Source organism: Anoplolepis gracilipes, chromosome 12 (assembly GCF_047496725.1).
Source record: "Anoplolepis gracilipes chromosome 12, ASM4749672v1, whole genome shotgun sequence".
Lineage (NCBI taxonomy): Eukaryota > Metazoa > Arthropoda > Insecta > Hymenoptera > Formicidae > Anoplolepis > Anoplolepis gracilipes.
In genome coordinates, this window is record NC_132981.1 from 9400616 (window position 1) to 9420433 (window position 19818).

At 36.3% G+C, this 19818-nt stretch overlaps 1 protein-coding gene across 6 annotated transcripts in view; it reads left to right on the top strand.

The window, feature by feature from the left end:
* Kdm3 (Lysine demethylase 3) overlaps nucleotides 1–19818 on the top strand; it is a 278486-nt gene that overhangs the window by 133682 nt on the left and 124986 nt on the right. For 5 of the 6 annotated variants that reach the window (XM_072903705.1, XM_072903707.1, XM_072903706.1 and 2 more), the window contains one exon: nucleotides 14343–14405. The exons of the other annotated variant lie outside the window; for it this stretch is intronic. In XM_072903705.1, the coding sequence (XP_072759806.1) occupies nucleotides 14343–14405 (63 nt within the window). The remainder of the gene's footprint in view (nucleotides 1–14342; nucleotides 14406–19818) is intronic. 6 annotated transcript variants of the gene reach the window in all.

A 19818-nucleotide genomic window follows, 5' to 3' on the forward strand; every position in this document is an offset into this window, starting at 1 on the left:
TCGGAGAAACAAAAATTCTTAAGGGCCTGGACCCGGAGAAATTTGGGGCCGGGCCTCCAAAGCCAATTCGGCGAAAACGGGGCCGCTCGAATACTATTCACCCGCTCGATGTCGAGGAACCGGTTTTACGCGCCGGCCGGCGTTCACGATGCGATGAAACACGAGGACGACGATCGACCGGAGGGTTTACCTGGGTCGTGTACCTGACGCGAGGACGAATAAGTAGGAGCGGAGGGGAGAGGGAGAGGAATCCTGCATCCCGAGTCACGAAGTGTATAGCCGCCGCCGCCGCCGCGAAATCGCCCCTGCGGAACTTGATCCGAACATAGGGCTGGACCCGGCCATTTACCACTCGTTCCCGCAGTCCGATTTGCAGGTCGGAGGATGCATGCCACCACCGGTTTATCGAGAGCTCTTTTCACAGGGCTCGAGAGAGAGAGAGAGAGAGAGAGAGAGAGAGAGAGAGAGAGAGAGAGAGAGAGAGAGAGAGAGACCTCGAGATCTGAGACAAGGCCGATTCGACACGCAACGCCTAACGTGCGCGCTCGCGCATAATGAGAAGCGCGAAATACGTGACGTGCAATATTATGTTTCGTTCTATTTTTAATTTTTTTTTTTTTTTTTTTGATGACGTACAGTATCTACGAGACTATGAAAAAATGTCACCCACGTTGCGCGACGTTTTAAAGCTGGAAAACATTTTTGTCATGTCGTTCGCTTTTCAAAATGAATAAAATTATCTCAGCGTCAATCACGTGCGTGAATCCATAGAGATTTTAAAATTTCAAACCCGCCAATGTTACGTTAACGTTTAGCCAATAATGTTACGACGATTTAAAAAAAAAAAAAAAAAAAAAAACGAGAATTCGTTCGATCCATTAACTCTCTCTCGACATTACCGAGTTACAATGTTCAATTAATCGAAGAGCATTGCCGTGGCCATTATGAAGGGAGATCCCGCGTGTTAATGTCAATTCCTGAAAAGCGTGACAGCGGATACCGCTCTATCTGACCACCCACGTTATGGCAAACGAGGGTATCCCGTTGCGATCGTGGCTCGTAAAGCTCACGATATCGGTTACAACATTACAGCATTACAAGGTGTTCGACGCGGTATCCGATGTCGCAAAATCGAACGTGTGCAGTCCACCCGGCACGATTCAATTAGTTGGTGCACCAATCAGGGAGGATTCTCCCCGTTGTTTCCGTATCTAGCTCGATTTACGTTTTGCATTCAGGAATAATACATGCCCATCGTATAAGGATAATATCTGTCTAACCGATATACGTGTATCCTTTCTTTTATCCTTTATCAGTTGCTGGTTTGATGGAAACTATCGTTCATTTTTAATTTTAGTAAATTGGAGGAAAATTGCGTACACAGGAAATGCAGGATTTATTACATCAACAAAAGAGAATATATTTGATAAAAACTTGAAAATTGTGACACGTAACACTTGTGTATTATTCAACATTAATTAATTGTTACTTGCAATATTATTTAATAGCTTTTTAATTATTTCGGTTAGTATTCAAAAATTTTTTCCACAGTCATACTTTATCGCTTTAAAATATTTGATGCTGCACTTAATTTTTGACACGAGTTTAATATTTGTTTTTAAAGGAAGCTGAAATCATAAATTTACAAATATCGATCAATAACAATACATTCTGCGCAGAATCATTGCTATACTGGTGATCTAATAATTCAGTTCTTCTTGCGAGAAGTTGTTTTTTTCTTTTTTCTCATCTCGACATTAACACGGTCCATATTCCAGATGTGACATTTGAGTTGCAAACGTAAAAAGGAAAATGCCCATTTCGTTAACCGACATCTGATACGAGTTCCATGCTTGTGTTTGTTCAAATATTTGTAAACGTGTCTTAATCCGGATTGTAGATTAAATAATTATTATTTAATAACACTCAATGAAATTACTATTGATGTATTCAATTGTATATTTACACACACTTTTACAGTTGTCGTACGGTGTTAAATTTTGCAAACTTTTAGATTATAATAAATAAAAAGAAATATCAATCAACGAAACGTTCGATAAAGCTGCGATTTTTCGATTACAGCTACGTAGATCGGGTTGTCGCGCGCCGCACGCTTCGGACGCGCTCGTGCTACTTCGTGAATCTTCGGACAGGCTCGCCGGTGTTCGTGCTCGGAGTCGTGTTCGCTGCGCTTAAGCGGTTCGGTTGCGCCTTGCACGGAGTGTTTCGTACAAAGTGGTGCGATCGTGACGCGTCTGTGCCTCTACCGCGTATCCGGGATTAACGGCGTATTTATTCGCGTTGAGGAAACCGTGCGTATTCGTCCGACGGTCTTGGGCTTAATCCTCGAAGAGAGAGAGATTCGTGCCTCAGTAGTTCGCGTCCCGAAGTGTCCTCAAGGTCGACCTTGGTAACGCGCGAGTGTCGGGCCGAGTGTCGCGAATCATACATTGTGTGCCGCGGTCGCGAGAGCTGGTTATTTTTTGTGACGTGGTGATTACGTCGATGAAAACGGATTACACGTAGTCGTCGCAGTCGGACGACAACGCAGCTCCTTCTCGCAGCAGGTATTGTTCGCTTCAGTAACTTTTAATACCTTACTATCCGATTAAATCGCAACGAAGAAGCCTCCGAAACGGCTTATATATATATATATATATATATATATTTCGTGTAAAACATGGCGCGCGTGCGAAGTCACAAGGTCGCTGCGCGAAAAGTGAGATGCGCGAAAAGATCACGCGATTTGTTAGGAATTAGTGGATATGTTATGTAAGAATAATTTTTTTTAGTTTTACGTTAATTGCACCACCAAAACGGATTACAACGTCGAGGATATTTTATAATGTGATACTTTTTTTTTTTTTTTTTGCAATTTTTTAAATTACTGACATTTATTACACTTTCCGTCAAAATGTATTTTGAGATGTATGTTTCGATATATTTTCAAAGATTTTTCAAAGATTTAAAAGTCAAATACATTAAACTTACAAATAAATTACGTAATAACGTATAAAATTTATCTAATGGTAAGAAATATAGGAAAAAAGATTTTTTTTAAATAAATATTGGAATATTCCAATATCTATATAAGAAAAATAAAAAAATTTCTTTATCTGATACAAGTACAGAATATTTAAATGTAAAATTTCTCCTTTAAAATACATATATAAGACTAATTCTCAATATAAAATTTTAAATAAATAAATAAATTATTAACTATTGCTATAACTAACTTCAGAATAAATCACCATTACATCGAAACAATTGTAAACAGAATTTTCTTTACACAAAAGATATTTAATTCTCAGATTTAAAACTATGAGCAGTGATAAAACTCCAGAAGTGAACGTTATTTTTTCCACGCGTATCAATTTTTTTTTTATTAAATATTTCTTTTATACAATAATATTACCTAATGATAGCACGTTCATCACGAATCTGCCAGGGAGTTTGATGTTTAATGGAAAACTATACCGCGAGAGGTTTCACGCTTGGAAAGCCCGCATCGTGTCGTGCTTTTATTTGCGCGGGCATGTTGTTGCATCGCTGAAAATTAAAACTTTCATAGGGGAAAGCATGCAGAGCGAAGAGTTCTTTTATGAGTGCGTGGCCGCGGTTCGCGAAAGATAAACGACGACAAGCCCCATTTCGCGTCGCGCGGTTGCATTCATCTCCCTCCTCTCCCTCCGGATCTTTCCCTTCGTTATTCCCGCGTTCGTTCGCTCGTCGAAGAGGGCGGAATTTATATCACGTATTTCTCTCTCGGCTCGTATATGAAAAGGAATATCGACGTGCTTCCGCCCGGCGTGATATTCAATCGACTTTCAATTGTAATCGAATAGACTCGCCGCGGTCCGAATTAAGTACGCGCGGTTCAATGGGGCACGAAATAAATACAACTCCGGGGATTTAAAGCGCGAATCAATCCCCTTATGGTGAAGGAAAAGAGAAGGGGCAGACGGGTGTGCATAACTCGTGCGATGCAGCAGCAGGTGGTGCAACTCCTGACAAAGGAAGATACCCTTCGCGAATCGTCCTATTCGGCCATTCAAAAAGCACACACCGGTATTTTCGCTCGCCTGCATCAGTAATTTTGTGAACATGTGCGAAATGGAGTAACGAATCGAATGAATAGATACCTACGGAAGATATACGAGACAATAGTAGTTTTTTTTTAACATTGCAAAGCAGGGTCGATTAGGCAACTTGTGTTAAAAATGCGCGTTTTAAAACGCGTGATTTGGTAGTCAAAATTACAAAAAGGGTATCTGTAAAAATAAAGTTAACTATTTTCAAATTTTCCAAGTTTAAAATAGTAAATTGCACTTTTTTACTATTTTACTAAACAGAGAAAAAATACTTTAAATTTAATAAAATTTATTCTTGCAATAGTCGAACAAATTTTTTCTATTTATTTCAAGAAACTAATAAGATTATTGGATTTTTAAAATAACATATAATATTGTTTAATTCAACGAAATAATACTTTTTTCAGTCAATAAAAATAATGTTTCATGACATAATGTTGTTTGAATGAAATAAATAAATCCAAACAAATTATTCAAACAAATCGTTCTCTCTGTGTAGTAAAAAAATATCTTGCTTCGAAATTTTGATGTGTGATATATCCTTAAATGTAATATTAAAATTGTTCACAAATATTTTGATATAATGAAAGATACAATATTAATATCAATTTATTTTTTTTTTTTTTTTTGTTTTGTTTTGTTTAGAAGAAATAAATCTTTTATACGAATCATTTATCTGGATGTCGGTGTAAATCAAATTCTACAGCAAAGTAAACTTGACGAAGGCATAAATTCGTGTAATCAAGTCAAAGTTTACAAAAAGAATCACGAGATTTGATTTATGTTGGAAAATAAACGATTTTATGACACCACTTTATTCGCGATTTTTAAGGAGACATGAATTTCATTATGTAATGTACACAAGAGATGTGTGTTTTCTGCATTTCAAGACGTATCATCTTTCTCTCTTTTTCCTCCTCTCTCTCTCTCTCTCTCTCTCTCTCTCCCTGTGAAAGAATTCCGGTCGCGTTTCTGCATCACGTAGGTCCTCTGAGCGAATCCAGAAGCGGTCGTCCTTCGGCGAAATAATTGCGGAACACAAGCTAGCTCGCACGCTCTCCTGGCATTTAATGGCGGTGGTATTCGCGACGCGTATACGGAGCAGTCGTTATTCTCGATTTATGGTCAGGTTCGCCATGAATCCTTATGTGGCGTTCGGTTAGGTGTAGATTTGATGAAAAGGTGTGGGAGTTGAGAGACTATCTGCAAAAGCAAATCAAATATAGATTTAGTATGACTTTTACTTTTTCTAGAGTTCATCTCTTTCACTGAGATTGATCTAATTTCATGATATTTGAAATAGATATGCATATAGAATGGTTTATAAAATTTTTATACTACTTTGTTTCAAATATAAAATCCTTTGGATTAAAATTACGGAACCGAACAAGTTTATTAAGATTGAGATACCAATAAATTTTAATAATTGAAATTATGAATTATTGTGAATATATCTCGTTTAATCTTGAAATAGGTAAGAAAATAAATTTTATTTAAAAATTAAATCAGAAAGATATGCAAATAAATAACAAGATTCTATTTTTTTGTTGAATACTGAACTTTTTAACAGGATTTTTTAATTTTAATTTGAAGCTTTATTACAAAGTTATACTTGGAATTAAATATTAAAAAATGTAAAAACAAGTGGCATTTTTTTTCTGCTGAGAGATAATCGGCACATCGTATTAGATTTCATGTGAAACACGTGTGTGGACAAAATGATGGTAGATATAAGTATTTTTTTGCCTTTTTTCCGTAATACGACACGTAGAATACCTCTCGCGCGATTGATCGGTTAACTTTTTTTCCGAGGCTCCGTTAGTTCGATAAAATCTTTTCAGAGAGAAAGACAAGAAAAAGCGATAGGGAGCATTAATGATTACTCGTTTTCCATTTGTCGACTGAGACCTTCGTCGATTGGAGACCTTCGAGATCACAGGAAAACGTGGATGACACGAGTTCCTTTCGTTGCATAATTCACGCGTTGACCTTTCGTCCGAATAATTCGCTGCATCTCGCGTGAGACTGACCGAGTTTCACGACAGAATTCCCGGTAGACATTTTTCTCAGGAATCCTTGGGACGCGTAAATGATGAGAAAGGATATATAGAAATACTCGTGTGAATCTTTAATAACTAGTAGATTGCTAATCGTCAATCATTTAAAAAGTAAAAATCGACAAACGAGTTTTACCGAAATCTCATTAAATTCACACATTCATACGTCTGTAATCGCCAGGTAATTGCGACTATAAACTCGCTCGTAAACCTTGACCTCTGCTCAAGGACATGAGCCTGGTATAGGGGAGAGATGTGTCGACGAAAGGTACATCTTGTTCCAGCTCTTCGAAATGAGAATCTAGTCACAGCGTGGAATATGCACGATTTTCAACTTTCTTTTCAACGGCCGTTACCGACGACCCGACGCCTCTCCCGGTACTCTCGCATTTTTTTCCATGAATATGCGATGCGGCTGTGCTCTCTAGTATTTGCAAGCGCGCGCCCACTTATTTTCGCGGCGATCCGAACCATGCTCGTGCACGCGGAACCAATTTTCGAGAAAATGGAGATGGATATTTCCGAGGCGAGGATATGGAGAATATATCGGGGCGATGCCGTCATGATGTGGCGCGCTTTGAATTCTTCAACGTTGCATGATACAGCTTGATAACGAGATCGCCTCACTTTTGATAGAGAGAAAGAGAGAGAGAGGCGTTGGTACTGACGTAGTTCCTTTAGGAAGAAAATTTCTGACGTATAATGAACACATCGAAATGTTGAAATTTTGTCGCGTTCGCGAACCGTAAATTCGAAGCCGGTGCAATGACAGATACTGCAAAACTCACGAGGCAAGGTAGCATAAATGTAATTCTTTTTTTTTTTTTTTTTTTTAATTTTGATTAAATGTTATTAAAAATTAAATTTTATTTTATCGTATTTAAAATTATTTTAACAATTATTTAATTCTTAGTTTTTTAAAATCCTGTGATTCAAGTTGACAATTAATTGATATACATACATGTTTCCTAGAAACAGTTACACATACACGTTAATATTTTGCGCGTTTAATTTTTGTACAACTTGAGAATGACATATCCCAGCTGTTTCTCTCTGTCTTCTTCTTTAAAAATTTTATCTGTGTTGGAAGAATAGCACATCATATATTGGACGAATCTCGGATTTTCAATGAATATGTATACGTTATCTACATGTATGTTACGCGTATATTTCGCAAACAATAAACTTTTAAAAAGAAAAGAGTAGATTTTATTCGATAGTAAAGACCTAAGATATAACAATGGCGAGGCATATATATACTCACGTTAAACATTTATCTTGTTTAATTAAATGAAGCACGTTGCATCGTTTCTTTGTGGCTTATTTTCGTGCGAGAGATGGATACGGTGAATCCGCGCGAGAATAATAACGGCAGGATGAAGATTAGCGGCGCCGGTATCATCGATATCGACACAGAGATTTTCTTTCCTAGATTAAAGAAAAACCACGATCGCGGGCACTGTTGTCATTCTCTCATTGTTCGCGAGTTTTTAGCCAAAGCTTCCATGACTATCTGACCGAACATTTTTCGATGGAGTTTTATCGCGATGGTGGATAACGGTGACAGATAATAATAATTAACGTGGAATTTTCTGACAATTGAAAAATATTATTAATAGAATAGCTCGTGCGATTTTAACTTGGTTTTTTTTATATTTTATTTTATTTACAATATAGCCGCACAGAGAAAAAATTTAAAACGGATATTCTAGTTAGATGACTGCACGCTTTTGTGAAAAAATTAATCTTCTCGTCATTTTTTTTAATAAAATACACATATTCTTTTAAAAAATTTTTTATAATAAAAATTTAATTTTATAATACATTTTGCATTTCAAGTCATACTTTTAAACTAATCGCTCTATTAAAATGTATTTCAATAAGGTGGATTAACACAAAAAATGGTGTTTCAAGTTAATTAATATTGATAATGATATAATTACACATATACATGTAGAAAAATAATAGATTTCGATTAAACATCGTATATGTATGTATACGTGTGTATATCTGTTATACCGATTTAATTAAATCGCGAAATACGCGCCAGGTAGTTGCGAGGAGATTAATAACGTAATTTAGTTGAATTTAACTCATTATTAATTATTAACTCATATTTACGAGTAATACAACGTGATATTACGATTGTTCTGAAATTGATAATTGAGCGATTCCGAGTATTTTTTGTGAAGCAGAAAAAAATACAAGCTCTATACGACTGAATCATTAATCAACCGTGATTAGAAATAAAACGATGCTCTCTGCAATTTTACCAGACGAGAGAATAAAATTATATTACAAATATGTATTCATTATACTTCGTGTTTACCTTGACATACGTAACAAGTTACTTTCGATCGAATACAAGATAAAATTTATTAGAAGAGATATGAAACATTTGTCAAGCCAATACAAATATTGCATTGTATGTTAGTATGAGTATTTCAACTGGTAAAGTTTATTACACAGTATATTTAAATTTATCAGATATTTGATTAATGGATACATTTTTTGTCTGTCGCAGGACTTGGCTAATAAAAAAAAAATAAGTAAATTATTCTGAAATCGCGTGTTTCATTATTTTATTTTCGCTTCTATATTTCATCATTTTATTATCTTCTTTTTATCTTCTATCAGGAAATGTTAAATCAATCTTTTTTTGTGGTATTCTAATTACCTAATTATACATGACGTTAACAAAAGTGATTTGCTTGAAATCAATATACATTAGCAAAACTGGTTCGAGAGGCAATTTATTTATTATTATCCGCTTAATGGGAGAAAAGTTAAGTGCGTGATTGCGCGTAAATCCGCGTAAGACGGGTAAGCCTATCGCGAAAATGAAATAAGACGTACAAGCATATTATATTCGACATAGTTTACAGTGAATGTCTCTCTGGTCCAGATGCTCACGCTCTTATATTCTTTCTCGCAGATTTGTGTGCGATGGTTTGACGCTGGTGTAGCGCCGCGATTAGACACAGACTTCACGGAAAACCGGTTCTCGTTTCTTTCGCTCTCTTCCCTTCGTCGTCTGCTCGGCCGTCTTTCTCTCTCGCCGTCCATCGCGATTATAACTCGCGTGAAAGAGAGAATGAGAGAAGGAAAGATGATACGACGACGTAGCTGAAAGAACCGAGTTTCGTTCGTTTTGCCACGGCAACTTTCTCCTCGCGTAATTCGCCGCCGTGCTTTCTTCTTCCTCTCGAAGCGCACTGTCCTGGAAAGTAACTTGGAGATTCAAGCGCCGACTTTGTGTGCGCGCAAACTTTACGCTCCTAGATTAGCGAGAAACGGAGATTGCATTACTATTTTTTTTTTTTTTTTTTTTTTTTTTTTGCACTTTAATAACGGCCGGATCGTCTCGTATAAAGGCTAACAGAAATTTATATTCAATGAAAAATCGTTGCTGATTTTATGTATTTTTTTAACTGAATATTTTTAAAATGTCAAATATTGTTTGTAAAAGAAATCTCAGAGTCTTTCTAATAACATTCTTTATTTTCTCATCTATGTTATTCTCTCCGAGGCTATTCATTATTATTCATTCGAGTTTAACGATATCCTTTGGCCTTCGCCTGAATAGCTCTCGAAGGAATTGTCGGGTCCGATACTCTCGAGCGCACTTTAGAACTCGATCAACCAGCGGAACGTGCCGACAGATAGAGCGAGAGAGAAAGCAGGGTCAGTGACAGTGCGTTGGTCGGGGTCGGTATCTTGGATTCGAGGCAAGTCCCACCTCGACCGAAACGTCCTCGTTAGTTTAATTAAGTCGGCGATCGTGTAACAGAGATCTAACTCTACCGTTTCATCCTTTCTCTCTCTCTCTCTCTCTCTCTCTCTCGCTCTCTCTTTCTCTCTTCCTTGCAGCTGTAAATATACGTGCCGAAAGAGGGCAGGACAGAAGACTGTTCGCGTAGTCATGGAGAGGCCCGTCGATCCAGCTGGTTTGCACGGGGCGCGACACACGCACTCGCGAAACGGCGGGGGGAACCGGGTACGACGACGGGGGGGGAGAGGAAACGTGGGGGGCTTAGCTCTTGTGACTACTTCGTGAATAATGCATACCAGGCGCGAGCCCACGCCACGTTGCTATATACGAAGATGCCAGACACGCTACTCGGAACCCGAGCTTGTATCTATACGGACACACATAGAGTATAAGAGAGAGAGAGAGAGAGAGGAAAGGAGGACGGGATGAGGAGGGACGTATATGTATCCGCTTATGTACACGCGTGGGCATATATGTACATACGTGCCATCCATTACGCCGACTGCGCATACATATGTATCGACGACGACGACGACGACGACGACGACGACGACGACGCATGTGTAGCGCGGCAGCGTGGCGGGCGACCCACACAGAAATCCGTGGACATAAGTGCCGGTGGGATTTGCTGATGCAGTTGGGGAATCTCTCTTTCTCTATCCACCGGGGGAGACATATGAGAGAACTATTCGCACTTTATTCGAGATGAACTTTATTCGTGCCGCTTGGTCTCGCGATGATGTACGCATTAATACGTAGGAAGGAATGTTTTAACGGTTATTAAGTTGCAAGTTATATTTCTATTATATCCCCCCTAGGTTTTACAGATGCCTCGTATATAGCCTTCCTAATTTTTAATTTGATAACTTTAACGTTTAGGTACAAATTTATTCATAAATGAAGAGAGTAACGTTAATCGAATTTATGAGAAAGGAATAGGAAAATATTTATATTTAATTATTTATCGAGATACGCGAGGATTTATCAAGAATAATTAAAATACTTTCTACAAACATTTATTTAGTTTTCAGATAGGTATATATATGTATTCATAGTAAGATTTATAATGTGTAGTATTTTATAGAAAATTCGTTGTATTGTGTATGTGAATTTTTAAAATTGTTCTCAACAAATTGATGGCGAAGCTTGCGAAAGACAATGGTTCGCGCATGCTGTGAAACACTGTAAGGTTAAGGCGGTTATATTACGAGACCTTTGCCTTAATATTCCCACGAAGAACAGCGATGTCCGTGATCGTGTATGAGATGTATTAAGATACTCCTCCCGATAGTTACTCGCCAAGTTGGACGTGCTACATGCGCGAGATTGTAAAGGAAAGTGTACGCCTCGTTGCGTAAAGTACATGCAAATTTCCCTCCGGGGAATTGTGTGCCAGTTCCGTAGGCAAACATAGTTGTATATATACCTGGTAGATATACGCATATCTATATATAGATATATGTGTATATGAGATAGATATATATATATATATATATATATATATATATATATACACGCACACAGTCTCACGACCTCGTAACACCGAAAGCTCCCGCGGGTTGTAAGACAATGATTGCTCGCGTCTCCGTCACAAGAGAACGGCGTTTGCTATAATCTTGAACTTAGTGAAAGTTTGCGATATCTGGGAAGAACACGCAAATTATTCATGAATGCATTGTAATAGATTTATAAGCGGATTTCATGATATACTCGTTAATAACGCAGAATGTAATTACACAAATTAATGCAAACAAATGAACCGTCTTAACATTGATAATTCTTATTGTTAGTATTTCGATATGCTTCTATAAAGTGAGAAGTATATATATATATATATATATATATCTCAATGTATTTAATTAATAATAATTTTTAATTACATTTTTGTAAATTACATTTAGGCAATATCATTCAAAAGTTTGTGATTAAAAAATATACATAGTAAACAGAAATCTGAAAAAATAAAGAGTAAATCTGAGAATGAGAGACAGAGAGAAAAATAGATTGGATACATATTTGCACGCACTTATTAATGTCTTGCTTTTTATGGCAATATGTAACGAGTGGCTATTATCTTTGAAAACAAACAAAAAGAACTTTGTGATTGCTTCTCATCCTCGATCTTCGCACATAAAGTAGCTGGAAGTGAAATCATTGCTTCGAGCAATCGCGTGCCAGATTCCGTCGACGCGCAATTACTCTCGACGTGCACGATTCCACTGCCAGTCGAGGTGGAACGTGGAACAAAGATGCAATGAAATGCACGTGAACTTCTGCGAATTCTCAATAAAGTAGATACATATCATTTTGTAAATTAGAATTGTGTTAAATAATTTATTAATTTTTAGATAGTATGATTGAATCAAGATTATTATAATGATTATAATTATTATGAAATGATCAAAGTTGACAGTATTATTATAGAATTTATGTAAAAAAAAATACGTAGAAAATAATATGTTATTTTCCCTATTTTTTATTTTAATAATTAGCAGAAAAATAAAACATACATTGTTATTTTTCAAATTGCGTGAAAAATAATTGATCACGTTTTTCCCTACTTTATGTCGAGTTTTATTGCTTATAATCTAAGTTTTTGCGGTTTTTTAGAAAAATATCATTCAGGTAATCTCTTTGGTCTTTTGAAAGTTATCGAAAGTAGAACCGCTTGAGTTGGAAGCGTCGTTAATTCAACTCGGTAAAGTTCTTTCGTTGAATCGCGCCATAATCGTTTTTCGTCAAAGTTCCCGGCAAAGTTTTTTTTTTCCAAATCGATCGAGAACGTTACTTGAAATGTTACCGGGACCAATGTCGAGAAGGGGGTGACGAGGAATTAAATTGTCGTTTGCCGTGACTCTCGACATTGAAAAACTCTCTAAAGCGGGATTATAAACTATTCACGGATGTGCCTCTTTTAAATTGAGAAATTTCTTCAATTGCTTAAGGTTTTAAAAGGAGTTATAAAAGTTTCTCGACTATTTCTTACATGTACATTTTTACGGCAGATTTATATATCACGAGATTGCCGCGTAATTCTGTTTGCACTTATATAATTTTCTAATAAAAACTGACGGATGTTAATTGACGAAATAATTTCACCTTATCGAATTGTCCTAGATTCTGAAAATTAATGTTAGATTCAGGGTCAGTTTTCTAAGAGCGAAGGAAGTTGTATCGAACATAATTAAAAAGATAAATGCCCGGATAGAGATTACCTGTCTCAAGTATTTTACGGTTAAAGATAATCTGCAACTTCCTCAAGAATTTTCCTAATTACATTGTTGGCTGTCGGGCTACGTTAATCAGATAACAGGTTGCGAGAGGTATGTATCGCACCGGTATTTTCTCTCGTGCGGCAAGTCCAAGAACGGTGAATAGATCACTACTACTACTACTACGATGACGGCAACGAGCGAATAAAATCAATTAAAAAGTTTCGCGCGCCGGAGCGCCGGGCGAGTTTTCGCAAAGTTTTCCATGCCATTCAGTATATACACACGTACACACACACACACACACACATAGAGACGCGTGCACGCACACTCGCACGTACATAATCACGTACATAGAGAGCTCGTACATTGGCAATGGAAGTTCCGCTATAAACCGGGCTATATACTGACACCACTTGCCGGTAGTTTCGCTAACTTTCCGACTCTCGTGTCGAACTTGTTAATGGCCCTCTGTGGCGTTTCTGTTGCCGCCGTTTTCTCCCGTCCTTCGTCCTTCGTCGTTCATTTCCTTTCATCCATAGTAGACGCTTCCGCCTCTATATACGTTCTGTTTCCCTCCCTTACCTCACTATCGAGTTTCATCTTTCCCTTCATCTCTTTCCGATCCCGCATCCTTCGTTGGCGCGCACTATCAGAACTTCTATATCGGATTCGACGATTCATTCTCTCTCTCTCTCTCTCTCTCTCTCTCTCTCTTTCTTTCTCTGTTCCCCTTTTTCTTATTCCTCTTGCCTTCTCTAGTTTATTCGCCGACCCACATACATATACTTTGTCCTCGCTTTCCTTCCTCCTAAGTTATCTGAACGCAACTTGTCTGGTGCAGCCAAGTTATGACAGCAGTTTTCGAGTAGATGCAATCTCGCGTCGAATAATTGCAATTCTTATCAAAGCAAAAGGAGCAAAAGGAGAAAATCGTGTCTGTCATGCAAATGACAAAAAATGAATGTAATAAGAAAGTAAAGGGGAGATAAAAATTATAAAAATAGTATTAATAAGCAGATTTTTTTCATCGAACGTTTTAATAGACAACGTGCGAACATAATAAAAAAAAATTTTAATCTTTGTCTATTCTTTGACATGGTTCTGTTTTACAAGAATAATTAAGAAAAGTAGAGAATTGTGAAACTTCTCTCTTGATGATCTCGACAATTTTTTGAAGTTTTTCTAATCGATATATTTTTTTATTCAGGTAAGAAGACATTTCCTGCTGTTCAGCCTGGTGATCGTAATCGCAAATTCAAATCATCGAATCGTAAGTTAAATAAATAATTTTTTGAAAATAGATATTTTTATTCTGTAACTAAGACTGCGTATTTTATAACCATGTCTCGAATTTTTATGCCGTAGATTTCTCGGTTTACGCTTATCGTGAAAATGTGTAAAATGACACGGTATATGCATCAGTTCGGTTTCGTTTCTTGCAATTTTTTTCATGAAAATTGCTGAACTAAGGCATGCAGAGAGCGTTCAGGAAGTCGCGGTGTGCGATAAGCGATTCGATTATTACAATGAAATGCGATTATGCTACATTCCTCACCTTTTGTAAGATTGAACACGAGATGTGCCACTTCTTGCATTTTTTTTCGCTGCAACGTGTCATTGTATCTTACTCGGAAAGTGCGATTTATCAGTTTTATTTTATAGAAAAAAAATACAACGTCAACACACGGTGTCGGTTTCGTTACATTCTCAGAAATAAAGCATCCGCATAAATAAAGTTTTAAGTGCCAAAAATAACAGACGCAAAGAGCTACTTTTTTAAATAATATTTATTCACATGGAAAAAAGTAAGAGAAGATACTGTTCATCTTTATCTTGGCTAGCATAAATATCTTACCGCAAATATCAGCATTTGTGTTTTTTTTTAAACCAGTATCTGGTATTAACATGTTTTCTATCAAAAGAGAAAATGTATATAACATTTATAGCCTTACACTTTTTTATAGCAAGTAAAATTATTCAAATAGAACTCATGGTTATTATTGATATTGCATTTGCAGTAATAATAATTTGCGACTGGTAACGTATTATTAGCGACAAATTCTGAATTTTCAGAATTAGCGCATATCTACTTAGGTAGGAAAATAGAAGATTTATTTCTTCTCGACTAAAATGTTGAAGAGATTTGTCATTGTTACGCGAGATCGCGGCTAATTTATCGTCATCGTTATGCGTTCCGATTTTCTCGGTGCATCGTGACTGCGAACGTTGAATCGCCAATCAATTTTCTGCGACGATTTTAGGGCGATATTTTTCTAGGTATTGTTTTAGAAGCAGGTCACCGCCGATGCAGTTTTCCCGCGAAACGGGGAATATTTTTCTTTCCAAACCAAAATATGGCATTCCTAGGCATTTATCTTGGGACGTACACAAATATTATATTAGTTTCGATTTCTCTTTGAAAATCTTTTTATTAATGATATTAAACGGATATTCGAATTTGTTTTTAAATTTATGTAGATAATTTACAAAGTATTTATTTCCTTTTAATCGCTAAATTTGTACAATCGTTATTTTCTCGGAAGTTTTATTTATAATTTATATCTGATTTTCATTGAAATTTGTAAACTTTTAAAATTAGAAACTTTTGCTCTGTGTGTTTCCTCTTAAAAAATAACTGAATTAATGTATTTTATGAAATCGAGAAAATTATCTATTTAACACACATTTCAACTCATTTAAATATATATATATATATATATATTGTATATATAAACTTTGCATAAATTTTAAATGAAATTCTAAATTGTACACGTATATATTCGATAAATTTGAATATTTCTCTATGTACTGAAATATACACTTTCAATATTAGAGTTACTTGACTTTCGAAATAGATGACTTTATCACGGTGATATATTTTATTACGTTGAATAACGTGTAACTCAAATCTATATAAATTTTTATAAATTTTATTTTTTTGGGTAATACATCATTTCTAATATAATTTCAGCGTAAAATATCACGCACAGGTGATATTTCATATATACTATTTGATTTTGATACCATTTATCGTTGATATTTTAGCGACTTAACTCCGTCATTTAATCTATCGGAGATCTCTAGCTTCGTGTTAATTCTAATGAGCTAAGTCAATATTGACTTGTACCATATCTTAGATACGTTAGCATTAACCTAGTTTTTTCATATTAGAGATAATATTTTGAAATAGATGATTCTCTCTCGGGAGAGAGAAAGGAGGGGGAGGGGAGGAAAGTGATATCATTTCAGCTTGGTCCATTTTTCGCTTAGCCGGGCAAACAATCAATGTTTTGCACAATAATGAGAATGACAACGCGTATTAGCAAAGATTAATCACATGAATTTTGATTCGTCATACGTCGCATGACGAGCAAGAAAGGTATTTTTAGCGAATAGAAGTGAAAAAAGGCAGAGCCATTATACATCGGCGGAGAGAATCGCCTTAATTTCAGCAAAACGTAAAATCCTTCGATTGCCGTCGACCTTTTTGTCGGCTGTTTTTTGCTGCGGCCATTCATATCGGTAGACATACAATCAAAGCGAAAGGAGTATTTTGCGGTCAGCAGGAACGTCGCAATGGTTATTTTAATAGCAGGCGGTAATATCCGGACATGAAAAAGAGGCAAAAGAAAATGAGAAAGAGAGAGAGAGAGAGAGAGAGAGAGAGAGAGAGAGAGAGAGAGAGAAAGAAAGAGAGAGAAAACGGACAATAAGGAGTGAGTGGTTGTGCGACGTGGACGCACCAGCTGGCCTGGCTCCTCACGTTTACACGATAGTGATAAATTGTTTATCTCGCGATGTCTGGCCAACGGCCAAGATTTTCTGTCGCCTCCATCTTTCTACGACTCGCCACTTATCTATTTATACACATATACATGCAATATATATATATATATATATATATATATATATATATATATAAAACAAATAAAATGAAAGAAGCATGTTTGCATAAGTATGTGAGCGAACGTGCTTCTTTTATGATTTTTTTTTATTTACCTTCTTTTGCGCTCTCAAACTTCTCTTGCAACCCGAATTTGCGCGAGATTCTTTCTATTGAGAATAAAGAAACCTCGTCGTATCGCGTTGACGCAACGATGTAAAAGTTTTTAAGAACGTAATAATCTAAATCTCGTATTGTTTATCTTACAATGATTTTTTTGATCTTTCTGTGCATTTTTTTTATTAATATCAGTGAAAAATCTTTTAGATAGTGAAAATTGATTAGATTTCGCGCAACTCTATTCTCTTTTATATTTTTTATTCGAAACAGATAATGGATTATCCAGATAAGCCAAGGAGCTTGACCAAGTACTAAATATAACTCGTTTATCGAGAAAAATTTTATTTATAATTTTAAGAAATTCATAAATATCTTTTTAGAAATAGGACAACAACAACAATGTATTCTTAAGACATTTAATTAGAATTTTCATCTTTTTATCATAAAAAAAATTATATTTAACAATTCTGTCGTGTTAACTGTGCGAGAGAAAATCTTCTCTTTTTTAATTTAATAAATTAAGGCGCGAACAAATTTAAAAGCTGCAAAGAATACTATAGAAAATTCTTTTAATTAACGCATTATTCAATTATCGTGAAGCATGCTTTCTTCGATAGTTTAGCAAATCGTTAACTCTATTTTTTTTTTTAATCTGTTCTCGGTCGAAACAATTTACACTCGCGTTCATTTCACGAGTCGCTGTACAAGTACAAGCAATTACAAAACTAGTAATTCTCTCTCTCTCTTATTCTGTTCGAACAGGCATCAACGAGCTATACAATAATATACATATACAAACTCATATTCGAACAACCGATTGCGAAACGCTTAGTGGCCATGGATTGATTCGAGAGTTTCTCGGAGAGAAGTAATCATTTAAGCATCCTCAAGTGGTAGTCGCAGGAACATCTAATTTAACAACGCGTCATTACATCAAGTAGACCGAGCGGTACTTGCCGGCATCTCCGCGATCCTTGAGTATGGTCAAGATCTCTGAAACGGCAGCGATTATGATTAACTGCCGCGTATAATCGCTGACTCGTATCGTATTAATTTTACTCGGCAGTCGCTTTCTTCATTGCGCAAAGATTGCAACGACCAGCCGTGTTGTTTCTCCGCATTTTGGCTTCGATTAGGATAGCGTCGAATGCAAGGTATATCACTATTCTTAAGTTATATAATTTGCCACAAAAAAAACACAGATTATATATATAATTAGACTTAAATGAGATATAATTATACAGTTACCGTATAACGATGGAAAATTTATATTTTATAAGAAACCTGTTTCTTAAATAACTATCGCTGAATTTTTAATTTTTAACATTCCGATTTAAAACACAATTTATATTAGAAAGAACAAAATTTTCTTATGAATTTATGCATATTTTCGAATCCAACGAAATTACTCAATCTTCAATATTGAACAGCTGTAATTATATTCTTCGCAAGATTTTCAAGAGAGAATAAATCCGATATTCGTCAGAATATCTATTTGTAACTAACCGAGGAGAAAAGAGTGCGCACGATTACTTCAATATATACTCTGTATATTTTAAATTGATGTGCTAACAGCGAAATTATAATGCTCTCTTGAGTCTTTCGTGCTGTAAAGTCGTCGTCGTCGTAGCTTCATGCATATCAACGCGTTTTAAAAGAAGAAAGAGAGAGAGAGAGAGAGAGAGAGAGAGAGAGAGAGAGAGAGAGAGAGAGAGAGAGAAATGGAAGGAGAATGGAGTCTCCCTCTGGCCGCTGCCCACGGACGTTACACCGCAATTACTCGACAGTGTATTGATCCGGCGGTTCGCAGTCTCACGGTTCGCAGAATCCCTCGTTGGAGCAACCCTCTCTTTCTCTCTTTTTCTCCGTTACTCCGAAGCAAAACATCCTTTCATTTGAGAAAGAGAAAAAGGGGTAAACGAAACGGGTACGGAGAAGAGAGAAGTCAGAGACGAGAATGCGCGCGTAAGTTCCCTTGGGCGAATATCCATAAAATAACGTCCAAGTTATTTAGCGTCCGAACGAACGCCAAAGAACGCGGTTTTTCAAGGTCTTTTGTTGCAAGAAATATTTAATCTCTGTATATGAGCCATGTGATGCAGCGTGCAACAATGGTATATTTTTTATACCGAGATTCACGACTAGCTTTTTTGACGAAAAGGCTTTGCGACTTGTAAATACGTACATGTACATATATATTTAAATATTATTCCAACATTTTTACAAACAAAGTCCACTGCGATACATATCGTATATTGAAGATTGATAATTTTTGCTTACAAGAATTGAACTTAACAATAAAAACAGATATAAACGCTATAAATTTATGCGAAATCAAATACTGTTTTTTTTTTTTTTTTTTTTTTTTAATCAATATCAGTTGCGTTCGAATTTACTTAATTTATTAAACGTGTACGAAAGGTCTATATACATCTTATGATCGAGGGACCGATTTATTCTTTGATTCACGATTGAACTTTAAAATAGAGAACGAAAGCGAATTTTCGTCGTAATCGGTTGTGTACATGCGAGAGTGTGAGTCGCGATCAAACTCGTGCGGGGTTACAACGGTCGTTTTATTTCCGCGAGAGAGGCACGCACGCACGCACGCATGCATGCATGCATGCATATACGCAGGCACGCACATGTCGCAGCGGCTGCAAAAGGAGCAAGGAAATGG